The following is a 13324-nucleotide window of genomic DNA, read 5'->3' as shown; positions in this document are numbered from 1 at the left end:
AAAAACTACTCGTTCTGAGAAGGCTGAGGGTGCAAGGAGATAGCATCGCAGCCCATGAAATGAACCACATGCGGCGAGCGGAGGGGGTCTCAGCGCACCTGCAGCGAGGCCTCGCAGGTTAGAGAAAAAGAAATGGAAACAAATAGAGCATGGCACTGTAGGCTAGAAACGTAAATGTCACAACCAATTCTCCATTCAGGCCAGAATCAGGAAGCCAACAGGAAACCACCTGAGTGGGAAAACAAGGGTGGAGAATTCTTAGGAGAGCCTTTTGTGGCATCACTTAGGGATTCGCTACCTAGACTTCCTGCGTCTTCCTTGTCCTTCCTTCTCCTACTGGGCTGAGACGTTACCCATTGTAACATATAAAACGCTGCATTAGAATGAGAGCCTTTTCCAGAGTGGACACTCTACCTTGCAAGGCAAAATGTAAAGGACTAACTGAATTGCTAATTATATTACCACCTAATTAATGTAGTTCCGATGTGGAAATCTGTATTTCCATGTGGTTAAGTGCTAAAAGTTCAACTTCCTCTAATGAAGCTACCCTCAGTGATAACTGAGGCATTTCAGGACATCCCAGACTACAGCACGGACGGCTTACGTGTGCTTCTGGCGGCACTGATATTTCCTTTATATATGTGTGTGTGTGTGTGTGTACATATTTCTCTAAGTACGGTATTTGACTTGGGCATCTCTGTCTATCTATGGATCTATGGATCTATTGCTCTCACACCAATTTGAGTGCACAGCAGTGATTGCTTTATACAGCAGGCAAATAGGGCCATAAATACTTTTACACAGTTTCTTCCCCCAGCCCCTAAACCAAGAGGGAGGAGACTTCATGGAACGCCCTCATACACTTGGACGATGTCCCAGCACTTAGGGGGACACTGGGAACGGGTGATCGACCCCCACTAAGTAGCACAAAGTCAGAAACGGGCAGGAGGATGGGGTGCGTGTGAGGGAAGGGACAGCCCTGCTGCAGGAGGAGGGGCCGCTGTGTGTCAGCTCCAGAAAGTGGAGAGCAGGACATATTACGCTTTTTGATGAAGTACAAAGGGTGTGATGAAGTTTCCTCATCTGGTCCACAATCCCAAGTTGGGTTACATTCTGCCCAAGAGGCTATATGTGAGGCTGAGAGGAGTGGGGTCCGGTGGAGAGCGTCTGTGGGTGAACATCAGAAACCAGGGCCCCAGGGGAGCAGCCAGCTGGGGGGGAGGGGAGAAAAGCATCACCAAGGGCACGGGAAGGGCCTCAAAGCCTCCCCCAGAGGAGCGTCTCAGGGACACATGGAAGCACCCAAGCCAGCATCAGCCCTAAACATCGAAAGGAGTCATGTGCGTGAAGCCATATTGGGACGAAATGAGAGGACCCAGCACAAGAATAAACAGAAAACAGGATGCTCCAGGCCACGGTCCCGTGTCTGCTGTGTGGCTGGGGCTTGACGGGACTAAACTGTCAGCTGAAGTTTGTGGTTCTGCTCGCTATACAGGACCAGAAATTCCTCGTCGCTGAGTTGAGTCCGTGAGCACCAATGAAAGTAAATAAAGGACTTTCTATTACTTAGGAGAGACCAGAAATATCGCTGGAGCTGCCTGGGTTTTTTTTCTGGTTAAAAGGAAGGGCTGTCCCAGCTGAATATATTTTAAAAAGTGGTGTGAACCCAAAATAAAAATCGAATCCTGATTAAATCTCCCGAGTTGTGCATATTCAACTACCAGGTACACGAAGAACAAGAGTGTTAAAACGGTCTGGAAGATCTGATTTTTAAAAGAGAAATCAGAGTTTATTCTTCTACCAAAGGAGGTAAACTGGGAGGTAAAAATATGGAAAAGAAAGCAGGCATCACCACCACTGTTTCAGGACTATTATTAACAAGTCGAATCAGAATAATCACATTTAATTCTGGCCAGTGTCACCAGGGAAACAAGAGGATAAATGAAATAAAAGCAGTTCATATGCCTTTAAGTAAAGATATTCATTCATCTCTTTATTCATAATTCGCATTTCTTCCATTAGTTAGTGTTAGGAGACGGTTGAAGGGACCCAAGAGGGGGAGGTGATGTGACCTCGGGCGCTGGAATACAAATGAGGGATATTTGGATTCTAAGGGTAAGTGGGGAGAGAGTAGCTTGTATTTGGTAATTAACTGGGTTTCTGATTTTACCATGAGTTGAAAAGTGGGACAAATACGGCAAATCAGTTTTATTTACTTTTTTGAAGTCAGTTGAGAGAGTGTTGTTGAGGAATTTAGTTTAGTTAGACACTGGATCTGTTAACGTGAAGATGCCACTCAAGCAGAGATACTAAAAGTAGACCTGTAGGTGTGAAGCCCACAGAGAAACAGACTGGAGAGAGATGGGAGCCATGTCATCTACGAAACTGAATCATGAGGGCATATAAACTCCTAGAAAGAGACATAAAATACTCTCCTGGGAATTATCAATATATACAGAATGGAAGTAAATTCACTCATCAGTCAAATTCATAACCCCCTTCTCCACCATGTTATTTACATGATGCAAAATATAATCCCTAGGAAAGAGGTGGGATTAACAGCTGATAAAAATGGGCAACTTTTGAGATAGACTCTTGAGTTCACTATATAGCACATCAGAATGTGTGTAAAGATTGGATTTTAGCAAAAGAAATAAGATCGTTTTCAGTAAATATAAATGGGTCTGATAATTTTTCATGCCTGGTTTCAGCTTTCTATCTGAGGTCTGCTGAAAAATGTCTGGATTTCATGCGTAGTGGTAAATTGATCTCTCTCTTGCATCAATATTTATAAGCAGAGGCTTCTATTTTTTACTTTTCCATTAAGCGATTCCATCTAATAGTTGTGCTTGCTCTCATTCTGATTCACTTTAAGTTGATAAATACTAATCAACAGAGAAAGTTATTAGAAGCACATAGTATTACTGTTAAGGGTCCTTATCTAGATATCTAGATTCTGGATATGGGCATTGAATTAAAATTACCACAACTGAAATTTATGAACACGCTTCATTGGTTCCTTTTAAGGAGAAAAAATACCAATCAACTAACAATAAGATATCAATATTCTAGGAAATCTAAAGTTCCCTATTTATAAATGTCTGTCAGCCCATGAAGATAAAAAGAACCAGTTAAATCTTTGAAAAAAACGGGAAGATTCCCTAAATAAGAGCCTGTATTTTCTCTTCCTAATGAAACTCTGGATAAGGAGACATTTATCAAGTCTACAAAAATGTAAGCCAAAGGTGAAATTGATAGAAGAAATGGAGCACGAGAAGCCTGGGGGAGTTAATTTTTGTTTTTCTAAAAGTTTGCCCAAGAGGTGAACAAATACAGATGGAAATTAAGCTCTCTTTGTGTGGGTCAAAATACCTTTGTCAAATAACCTTTAATAGTATCAGTTTGGCTTGGACCAGACAGGTTTCATTGTTATGTCTGGGGATTCTGCCTGGAGAAACTTCCTTATTGATGAGTTCATCTCCTTTTCCCGTTGATTTAAAGGTTCACTTTCAGAGTCTTCTTGGGAACACTGTGTCCCCACCAATCTCTGGAGGTGAAGGCCAGGAGACAAGCTACAGAAGGTGTTCCTGACACAGGTGACACAGGGAAATTGAAGCGACCAAGGTTTCACCCACATACATGTTATGTAAATACGTCTGAGGGCAAAGAGGTCGGCTTTCATCCCTCTGTCACCTAGAATGTACTGCAGCCTCAATGAGATAGAGATCTCTGCTTCTCAGACGTCTGGGCAACACCATAAATCTCAACCGACATATTTCAAACAATTTATTCCACAATAGGGGTAGATCCTTTTTCAAGGAGAAGGGAAAAAAAGTTCAGGTATTTTATAGACTGGCCACAAATCAGTCTTTTCCCCACATCACTCCTATCAGCAATGTTTTAGTAATTGGGTTCCCGGAAAGGCTTGTGGAAATCAGTGACATGATGATAACGATTAGGGTCTACAGTCTGGGATTAGGACTTTATCCACCTCACCAGGATGTGATTTAGGAGGATGGAAAAGGAACCTTGATGAATACAAGCAAACCCCACCCACATAAGGACGCACCCACGAGCACATTATATAACGCGCTGTACGTTTTCCTTCTGTTGTAAATTACATCTTGGATTATGTATGTAAATTGCAGAGAGCGCTTCAATTTTCTTAAGGAAAATGATATTGAGAGGACCTTTAAAAATCTGCAGTAAAATTTCACACACCTGTATGCTTGATTAAAATATTAGTCATAAAGCTAAATGGTAAAGAATATAATTTTTTACAAAAATTCTCTTTAATCAAGGTAGCGTTACCCATCACAAAAACCACCTGTATAGTCAGTGAAAAACAGAATGTCACATTAACATAAGGTGAAACATTTATCTAAATATTTTTTCTTTTAATATTATAGTTTCCATAGATAGAGACAATCTCAATTTCCTGCACTTACCTTCCACTGAAGTCTTTCAAGTGTGATAGGAAGTACAAGAAAATATCATACTATAACTTTGGTGGTTACATATTCCTTATCATCTGCTAAAGCGATATTAATAACATCATGATAAATAAAAATAAATATTCTAACACATTTATAAAACATTTATTTATGCAACGTGAGCACATTTATAAGATACAAGAATTAACAAATATCTTTCTTAACTAATCAAGGACATTTACCAATGATTCAATTTGAGAAAGTCAGTTGGGCCTCTAATATTCTCAGTACAGCCAGTTGATTAGGTAATTCCCAAAATATTTTCAGGACTTCGATACCTGTGATTGATGAGTTTTAAATTTTGCCAAATATGGTGGTATTCCTGCGTGGAAAGACCTTCAGCAGTTGTTGGGGAAATAGGACTCGCATCTTTGACACAACGTCTCAAAACAGTTGTACCTGCATTGATTGCTTGCCCACCACTTACCCTTCAGAACAAGTTTACGAGGTTCATAAGTATATTCCCCTTAGTTACAAACTCCATGGGTATGTTAGCTGAGGGTCAGTGTACCCCTCAAAGTCACGGCAATGGAGCCCCAAGTGCCCCAGTACGTCTTCTCTGTTACACAACACAGATTTCATGACTGAGATAATAAACACTAAGATTTCAGCACATACCATGGTGGAGAGAGAAAGATATGGGGGTGGGGGGGTGAGGAAGCTGAGACACCATATTGTGACCTACTGGTCTGTAGCGGGTTGACTGGTGTGCCCCCAAAATTCATGCCCACCCAGAACCACAGAATGTGCCCTTTTATGGAAATAAGACCTTTGTGGAGGTAATTAGTTAAGATGAGGTCCTACTGGATGGGAGGGGACCCCAAATCCAATGACTGGTGTCCTTAAAGAAGAGAAAGGGACACAAAGACACACGCAGAGAGAAAACCTCGTGAAGATAGAGGCGGAGACCTGGGTGCTGTGTCTACAAACCAAGGAACACCAACTGCTGGCAAGCCCAGAAGCTGGAAGAGAGGCTTCGAACAGATTTCTCTCGGAGCCTGCAGAGGGACCCAACCTGTGGACACTTGATTTTAGACTCTGGCCGCCAGAACTGTGAGAGGGGATACGTTTCTACGGTTTTAAGCCATGCTGGATGGGGGACTTCGTAATGGTGCCCCCAGGAGACTCACACATAACTGTATAATATTTGGTGAACCACTAAACCCCACCAAGGCTTACTTCACTGGAAAACTGACACAGTAACATTTACAAAGAAGGTTGTGGCGAAAATGTTTCCCAGGCACTCTGCAAATTGAACACTGCTAGGTAAGTATCAGGTGTGCTTATTGATGAGGGAAGAGACAGAGCAGGGAAATTTGGATCAGGCCAAGAACTTGGCCTTGGGAAGATGGGTATGATTTGGAAAGAAAGAGGAAAGGGGCATTACAGGTGAGGAAACCCTGTGAGCAAAAATAGAGATGGAGAAATGCAGGAGTCATTTTCAAATGGATCAAATGTGTTAAAAGAAAACAAAAACTACAACGCTACGAGTTAAAACTCCTCACTGCTTTTCTAATCTGTAAACATTGACCCAATGAACACGTGCGTTAGTTTCCTGGGGCTGCTGTAACCAGCAACCACTCTGGAATCTGGCATCCCTGCCCTCCTTCCGTGCTTCTTCAAGCTTCTGGTGGCTCCCGGCCTTCCTCGGCCTGTGGCAGCATCACTCTGGTCTCCACTTGCTTTTCTCTCTCAAATCTCCCTCGGCCTCCCTCTTACAAGGATACTTGTCACTGGGTTTAGAGCTCAACAGATAATCCAGGAGGACCTTCTTGTCTCAAGATCCTTGACTTAATTACATATGCAAAGAGCCTTTTCCCAAATAAGATCCCAGTCATAGGTTCTAGGCACAAGCACGAGGACCTGTCTTTTGTGTGGGGCAGCACCATTCCATCCACTATGATACTTATGGGTGTGGAAACAGAAGGAGGCTAAAACACAGGCACGTCACCTTAGGTAAGAGCAACACCCCAGCACGATTTGTATAAATCATCAAGGCCAGTCATACAACGGGATGCTTACCTGAGATCCCAAAAGAATCACTTCATGCCAAAAAAGACATGATCATAATAAACAATGTTCAGACAAAGACCTTACGAGCAGACACCAAAGAAGGTCAAATATGTAAGTGTCATATATTTTATAGCTATTAATCTTGACCTCTGTTCTCATGAATTTAACTTTTATTACTTCAGATTGCTTTACTATCTCTTAATTTCCTTTGCTCACGTTAGAATGTAGGAACTTCAAAATACTACTTCCTATTAGAGTTTAGGAATCACCTTCATGGAAGGTGATTAGGAAGTTCAACTTTCCTAAGAGCCAACGTCTTTTGCCAAATCCTAATTCTTCTTTCCTTCAAGATTCTTAATTTTAAAAGCCAATAAAATTAGACACACTTCTGGATTTCATGCTTATCCATCATTTAAATCACTAAAAGAAATTTAAGAGCAATTCCTAAAACAGGTAACCCCATATAAGGTTTAAAATTTGCTAAAACAAATAACAACGATAAAAAAACACACAACTCACAGCTTCCTTAATTCAAATTCATGCTCATTAGTGAGACCCTGTTAATACTTCATGCACAGCCTCATCCCATTTACTTTAAAATATTTCTGTAATGGAGATTGGAAAATACACCACGCTCCTATGAGTAATGAAAAATTCAAATGTGTTTAGGGAAGATCTTCAGCTACAATTTAAATAATGTTGCTTAAACATTTCTAAAAGGACTTCTGAGCCTCTGCTCCAAATGAGATTCAGAAGCATGGCAGGGTCTCGCAGTCAGAGCAGAACAGTCACATGTGTGGGTCTCTGGGGGCAGGAGGCTGGATGTCAATATCATCACCAGCAGTAATGATCGTCCTTCCTATGAGATAGGGCATGTTTTTACTAACAAAACTAGGTAAACCAGGCATGGAGGGGCAAGTGGTGATAAGAACTCTCTAGCACATCCATCTGGCCAAAGAAGAGACTACGAACAAACCCACGAACCCCAAAGCCATTGAGGTCTCCTCTGGGATCAACTTTATCATCAAAGAGCTATTCAGGATTGCTCATCCTACTGTCCAAAATAGACCCTGCCTGCTGATTTTAAGCCAATTAGCTCTTTGCTACATCCCCTGATTTATAAAATGCAGAATGTGCTGCTTTCCTTGAAAACGCAATAGCTCAAAATTTAAGTATACGAAGTTACATCTGATGATTAGAATGGCATATGGCTTGACATATTGCCACAAATTACATAGAATCTATACTTTAACATGTGAATGAGTCCTCAGGGAGTCCTTGGGCTAAGACTCTTTAGTACATCTCAGTGAAATGAAAGACTTTTATAAAACCACAAAATTGACTCCAATTATGGAAAATCCTGCTTTAAAATATACAGGTGCTTTTACAGGAAATTTCATGATTCCACAGGGCTTTAGCTATGTGGCAACTAATCAATTGGCTTTCTCTGCTTTGCTTTATTGCTATCAGAACTCAGTGAAATGATTCCATTCACTCAAACTCTTCATTGTTTTTCCCCAGATTTTCTTAAAACCATTGACATTTTATTAGGTGCTTGTAGAATACTTTTTAAATGCAAACATACAATAATTAGCAAGCAAAATTTTATTCCAAACCTTGGTACCATTCAGTTGAATGCAATTATCACTTATTGAACATCTAGTGTATCTTCAAGATACAATACAAACACACTTACAAGGCGGGTCAGGTATATACCGACTGAAGATAGCTTCCACGAAACTTACAGAAAAATAATTTTCCAAAATCATCAGTTATACCTTATTGTAATTTTTCAACTAAATCCTATGAATTCAACAAATTATTTTTTTTAAGTATCAAATAATTCATTTATTCATCAAATATTTATTGGTGCATTTTATGTGCCAGATACTCTCCCAGGCACTGGGGATTATCAAAGAGTATAGAAACAGAGATACTTGCATAATAAAATGTCCATCAAGAGATGAATGGCTAAAGAAGATATGGTACATATACACAATGGAATATCACTCAGCAATAAGAAAGAATGAAATAATGCCATTTGCAGCAACATGGATGGACCTAGAGATTATCAGACTAAGTGAAGTAAGTCAGACAGAGAAAGACAAATACCATATGACATCACATATGTGGAATCTAAAAAAATGATACAAATGAACTTATTTACAAAACAGAAATAGACTCATGGACATAGAAAACAAACTTATGGTTACCAAAGAGGAAAGCGGGGGGGGGGGGGGGATAAATTAGGAGATTGGGATTAGCAGATTCACACTACTATATATAAAATAAACAACAAGGACCTACTGTACAGCACCAGGAACTATACTCAATATCTTAGAATAACTATACTCAATATCTTAGAATAACCTATAATTCTGAAAAAATATATATATATATATTTATGTGTAACTGAATCACTTTGCTGTACACTTGAAGCTAACACAACATTGTAAATTAACTGTACCTCAATAAAATAAATTCTGACACAAAAGCTTTTGAATTGAAAAGTATTCTAACATTCTAACATTTGAATTGAAAAGTAAAACAACATGTTATTTTATTATGCAAGTATCTTTATTTCTATATTCTTTAGTAAATTCTTAATATAAAGAAAATATAGATTAAAAAATCTGCACATAGGACTAAAAGATTGCTACTGTTATTAAAAAAATGTAAAGGCTAAATCTCTCAACTCTAAAGGATAGTTGATAATTTCTGAGAATATCTATTTATTATATAAAATCATCCACTGACTTCCTCCCCACATCCACTAAGCCATCATATGGCACCGTCCCACCAGAACTTCTCACAAAGCTGTTCCTTGGCCTAAGTGCCCTGTCGAGGCTCACTTCCTGTTGACCCGGACGTCTCTTTTCTCTTCGTTTCTGTGATACTTTTCTTTCCTACTAACATCTTTCTCCCTCTTCTCCATGTGCAATTATACACATTTCCCAAACTATGACTAGATTTCTAGAAACAGCCAGCCTCCCAGTGTCAAGTATTTTCAGCATCTCATGGGAATTTCCATTAAAAACCTCAAATTCCAAACATCTAAAGCGGAATATCTTTCCTTCCAAACAGCCTCCTTCTCCAGGATTTCCCTTCTCGGTTGGCTTAAAACAACCTCCATCAGTCAACAGCGTGAGGCCCTCAGGGTCATCTCCAGCTGTGTCCCCTCCCTGGCTCCACACATTCAGTCACTCACTCTTCCCTGGGAATGCCACCACTCTGTCCTGCCGCTTTGGCTCAAACGCAGTCCTTGTTGGAGTGTTTCCATTGCCCCCCTTCCTTTCTTCCCAACCTACCTACGTCATGTCCTCTGGTTTTCTCACTTCATCCCCCACCCTGTCTAAAACCATCTGATAAGTTAACACTGTCAAGAGGACAAAGTCCTGAGGCGTACATGCATATTTATTCATGATTTCACCACAAACAACCTTCCTAGACTTTTTTCCTACCAACCTCCATAGACTTGACCAAACGTCTGGTACCATTTCCCAACTACGATGTGGGTGGAAATGGCGGAGTGTTAGGTTTATCCTGGTCACTTCCTGCCCTGCAGATGTTGGAAAGTGCGAATATTACTTCTCCCAGACTCCTTTGCAGCTAGGGTCCGCTCGTTCTGCGGCTTCCACCTGTCTGAACTACTGCCCGAGATTTAGAAAGTTGAAGTGGTGGAGGCTGCATTTCTGCTGTGTCTGTGTTTTACCTGGTGAGCATGTCCAGGAGATGTTGGTTTTCTCCAGCACTGAAGGTTCCAGGCTCAGCCACTGACTCTTCCTTGTTGAGTGCCGGGGAATGGGCCTCTTACTGGTTTAGGTGGCAGCAGTTACTGGGAGTCAGTACCTGTAGCAGCAGTTTCTCAATCAGGCTGCAGGCTTCCTGATCAAAGACGTGGCCCTAGCTACAGAGGGAGCCCTGTCCTGTGGGGTGGTTTTAAGGTCATTTCTGGAAGTTCAACTTAGAGTCCCCCCGACAGTGATTTTCCCGCACTGAAGTTATTTTCTGCTTGAACAGCTGCTACACAGGATTCTGTCCTTTGCAACCGAATGCAGACAGACGCACGGTTCATTCATTTTCAGAAGCCCTTGTCTTTACTGGGAGGCTCCTGCCTCGTAATCTCAGGCAGCTCAGCACCCCCTTAAAGGCCAAGGTCACGTTTTACCTCCTCTTGAAAACATTTCTACACTCTTTTTTGGAGCCAAATAAATTCTTTCTTCTTTGTGGTAACGGAGAATTTTGTTAACATGACTAATATTACTATGAGCAAATTATAGCGTAAGTATTTGTTAACTTTCCTTTTCCTTACTTGACTGTGACACGTTTGAGGGCAAGAGATACGGTTTACTCATCTTTGATCCTCTAGTGCCCTGGGTTTGGCATATAGTAGAGTCTCAGTAAACACTGGCAGAAGTGAACTGAAATACACTGAGAGTGAGAGAGTGACTCGGGGTTTCACCCCCTAATAATGTTATTTGTGCTATATCCCAAACAGGGAGGAAAGTCTGGCGGGTACAGATTCAAAAGTGGAAGAATTAACTATAGATGGAAGCTGGATCGGAGATTAAGTGGGACGTGGATGTGAGCATTAAAAGATGGATAAAATTTGACCTTGTGAAGAAGGCAAGGAGGATATTTCCAGCTTGAGTGTGAAGAGGCGTCACGTGTGTGGGGAGGGATCTGCAGGAAAACAGGGAGTGGATTGGAAAAAAGAACCTGAACAGGGGTTTTGCAGAGGAGAGTTGTGGCAGGTAAGCCTTGGAGGAAGTGACAGGGACCAGCTCGGAGAAGCCCGATAGGAGGCTGGCCTCAGGATTGTGACATGTTTTAGACAGATAAGAGTCAGTCCTTGAAGGATTTGAAGAAGGAAGCATGTTTTACAAAGCTGGTTAGGAAATGGAGAGGGATCGGAGAGTTGCTTTCTTCCTTAGGTTTAGGAAAAGTAATTTAATACTAACAACTATATTGAGGGTAAGTAAACTCAGATGTCCAATGTTTGTTTGGATTTTGAAAATATCCCAAATTTCACAGAAGAGCTCTTGTATTAAATCCAGGTCTCTTTTGTTCGTATTATTAAGTTATAAATATGGAAACGTTATGAGAAGAATCATACCGCATGCTTCATCACCCACATTCTGAAGATGTTAAGTCCTTATCAGGCTTAGGAAAGAAACATTTTGTGGGTTGTTCACCCAGTTTCAATTATCAAAACTCTAAAATATCAAAACCTTTAAGGCTTGTTCTTAAGACCTTTGACCCATTAGTGCGTACCATAAATTGCTCAGTTCTCTGAACTCACCCGTCCTGCGTAGTGCATAACGGTGAAAGCTGTGCCTTGGTCTTTGAGGGCGAGGTTCCCGTTCCCATCCTTCATGGGGGAGTAAACTGCATTTGTGTTTGAGGATTCTAGAAGACTGTGTAGCTTTTTGGGAAGACTTGGTTCCATTGACCAAATCATTTGACTTTCTTCATCCAATAAAGAGAGAAATCCAGAAGGCTTCTGCAAGTTAAGAAGAGAGAGTTTTTTCCTTCTATTACTCAATTTGCCATTTTTGTTATTGCTCATGCATACCATTTACAGCCTCACCATGTTCATACAAGCACTGAGAAAATAAGTTAGTCTTTATTATCAATACATGTCTATTTTTGTTCATTGCTGTATCCGCACCACCTAGCAAACCTCTGATGTCGTGTTGGTTCTCAGTAGTATTTATTGATTAGAGGAACTGAAAATAAATAAGTGTATTTTAAAGTCATTAAAATGCTGGCGTTGTTAAAATATATATTCTCACCTTAATAAAAATAAAATTTCCAACTACAGAAAAGTTGTATGTTTTCTTTCTGGTATATAGACCTACCTATTTATAGGTAGAAATTCAAGTTTCACCCTATATTTGGTATGTCTTTTCATTTCATTTTGGGGGATATCAAAGAGGAGTTGCAGCAGAAATATCCACTGACATTTCCAGTTCATACTGATGAGGGTCCCACTATTGAAATAACCATTCCAACGATGAGACCCCAAGGACGATAACCCAAGAGACAGAAATAACTTCATTCTGCTGGCTGCAGTTTAGCAGTCAAGGACATAGCAGAAAGCGAGAAGGAGGGTAGTGGGTACCCAAGGCTTCCCATATTCAGGTAAGTATATATTACTGTCAACCCATCTTATAACCTTAAGGAGGTAAACTGTATACTACGTGTGTCATGATGAGGGAGGGCTTTTTGGAGGAAGATAACTTCTTCTGTACTTAAAACAAGGAACGTTGACAAGTTGGTACCAGAAACAAGAACATTGCACATATTCAGAAAATGAATAAAGTTAATTTGTAAGTATACATTTATAAAAATAAAGGGTAGAAAATTATATACTGTTCTCCTCAATAGCTAAATGGTATCAGTTTTAAACACTGTTCAAGTGTTTTAGAAATATTATTGGTGAATCTATATAAAGCCTTATATTAGTAGATAGAGACTGATGTTTGTGTGATAGATTTTTGCTTTTATGATGGCGATATTGAGGCAAAGATTCTTGCTTTGTAAGGTAGGAACAATAAAGATAAGCATAAACACCTGCAGAAATACTAAGATGATATGTACGTATATATATATTTTTTTCTGCCAAGGTTTTCCATATTCAAACTTAGAAATTTGGAGACAAACAAGATTCTGCTGAATTTGTTTTATGGTCTTGCTAGTCTTAGAGTTACTTTATAAAATATTATATTTGTACAATGGGTATTTATAACTACGCCAAGAGGAGAGTTTTAGCGACATAACTGCAGCTGAATATTTTTTATAACAAAATGATCTGA

At 40.2% G+C, this 13324-nt stretch overlaps 1 protein-coding gene across 1 annotated transcript in view; it reads right to left on the bottom strand.

Annotated features, from left to right (window-relative positions):
- The window catches only part of MYO16 (myosin XVI), a 505456-nt gene that overhangs the window by 145464 nt on the left and 346668 nt on the right, over positions 1 to 13324 (bottom strand). Inside the window, exon 23 of the mRNA XM_082366214.1 lies at positions 11809 to 12009. Within this exon, the coding sequence (XP_082222340.1) occupies positions 11809 to 12009 (201 nt within the window). The remainder of the gene's footprint in view (positions 1 to 11808; positions 12010 to 13324) is intronic.

This window comes from Balaenoptera borealis, assembly GCF_965194805.1.
Source record: "Balaenoptera borealis genome assembly, chromosome: 18".
Classification (NCBI taxonomy): domain Eukaryota; kingdom Metazoa; phylum Chordata; class Mammalia; order Artiodactyla; family Balaenopteridae; genus Balaenoptera; species Balaenoptera borealis.
The sequence above is the reverse complement of the archived record's forward strand: the minus strand, read 5'-3'. Positions and strand labels throughout refer to the sequence as shown.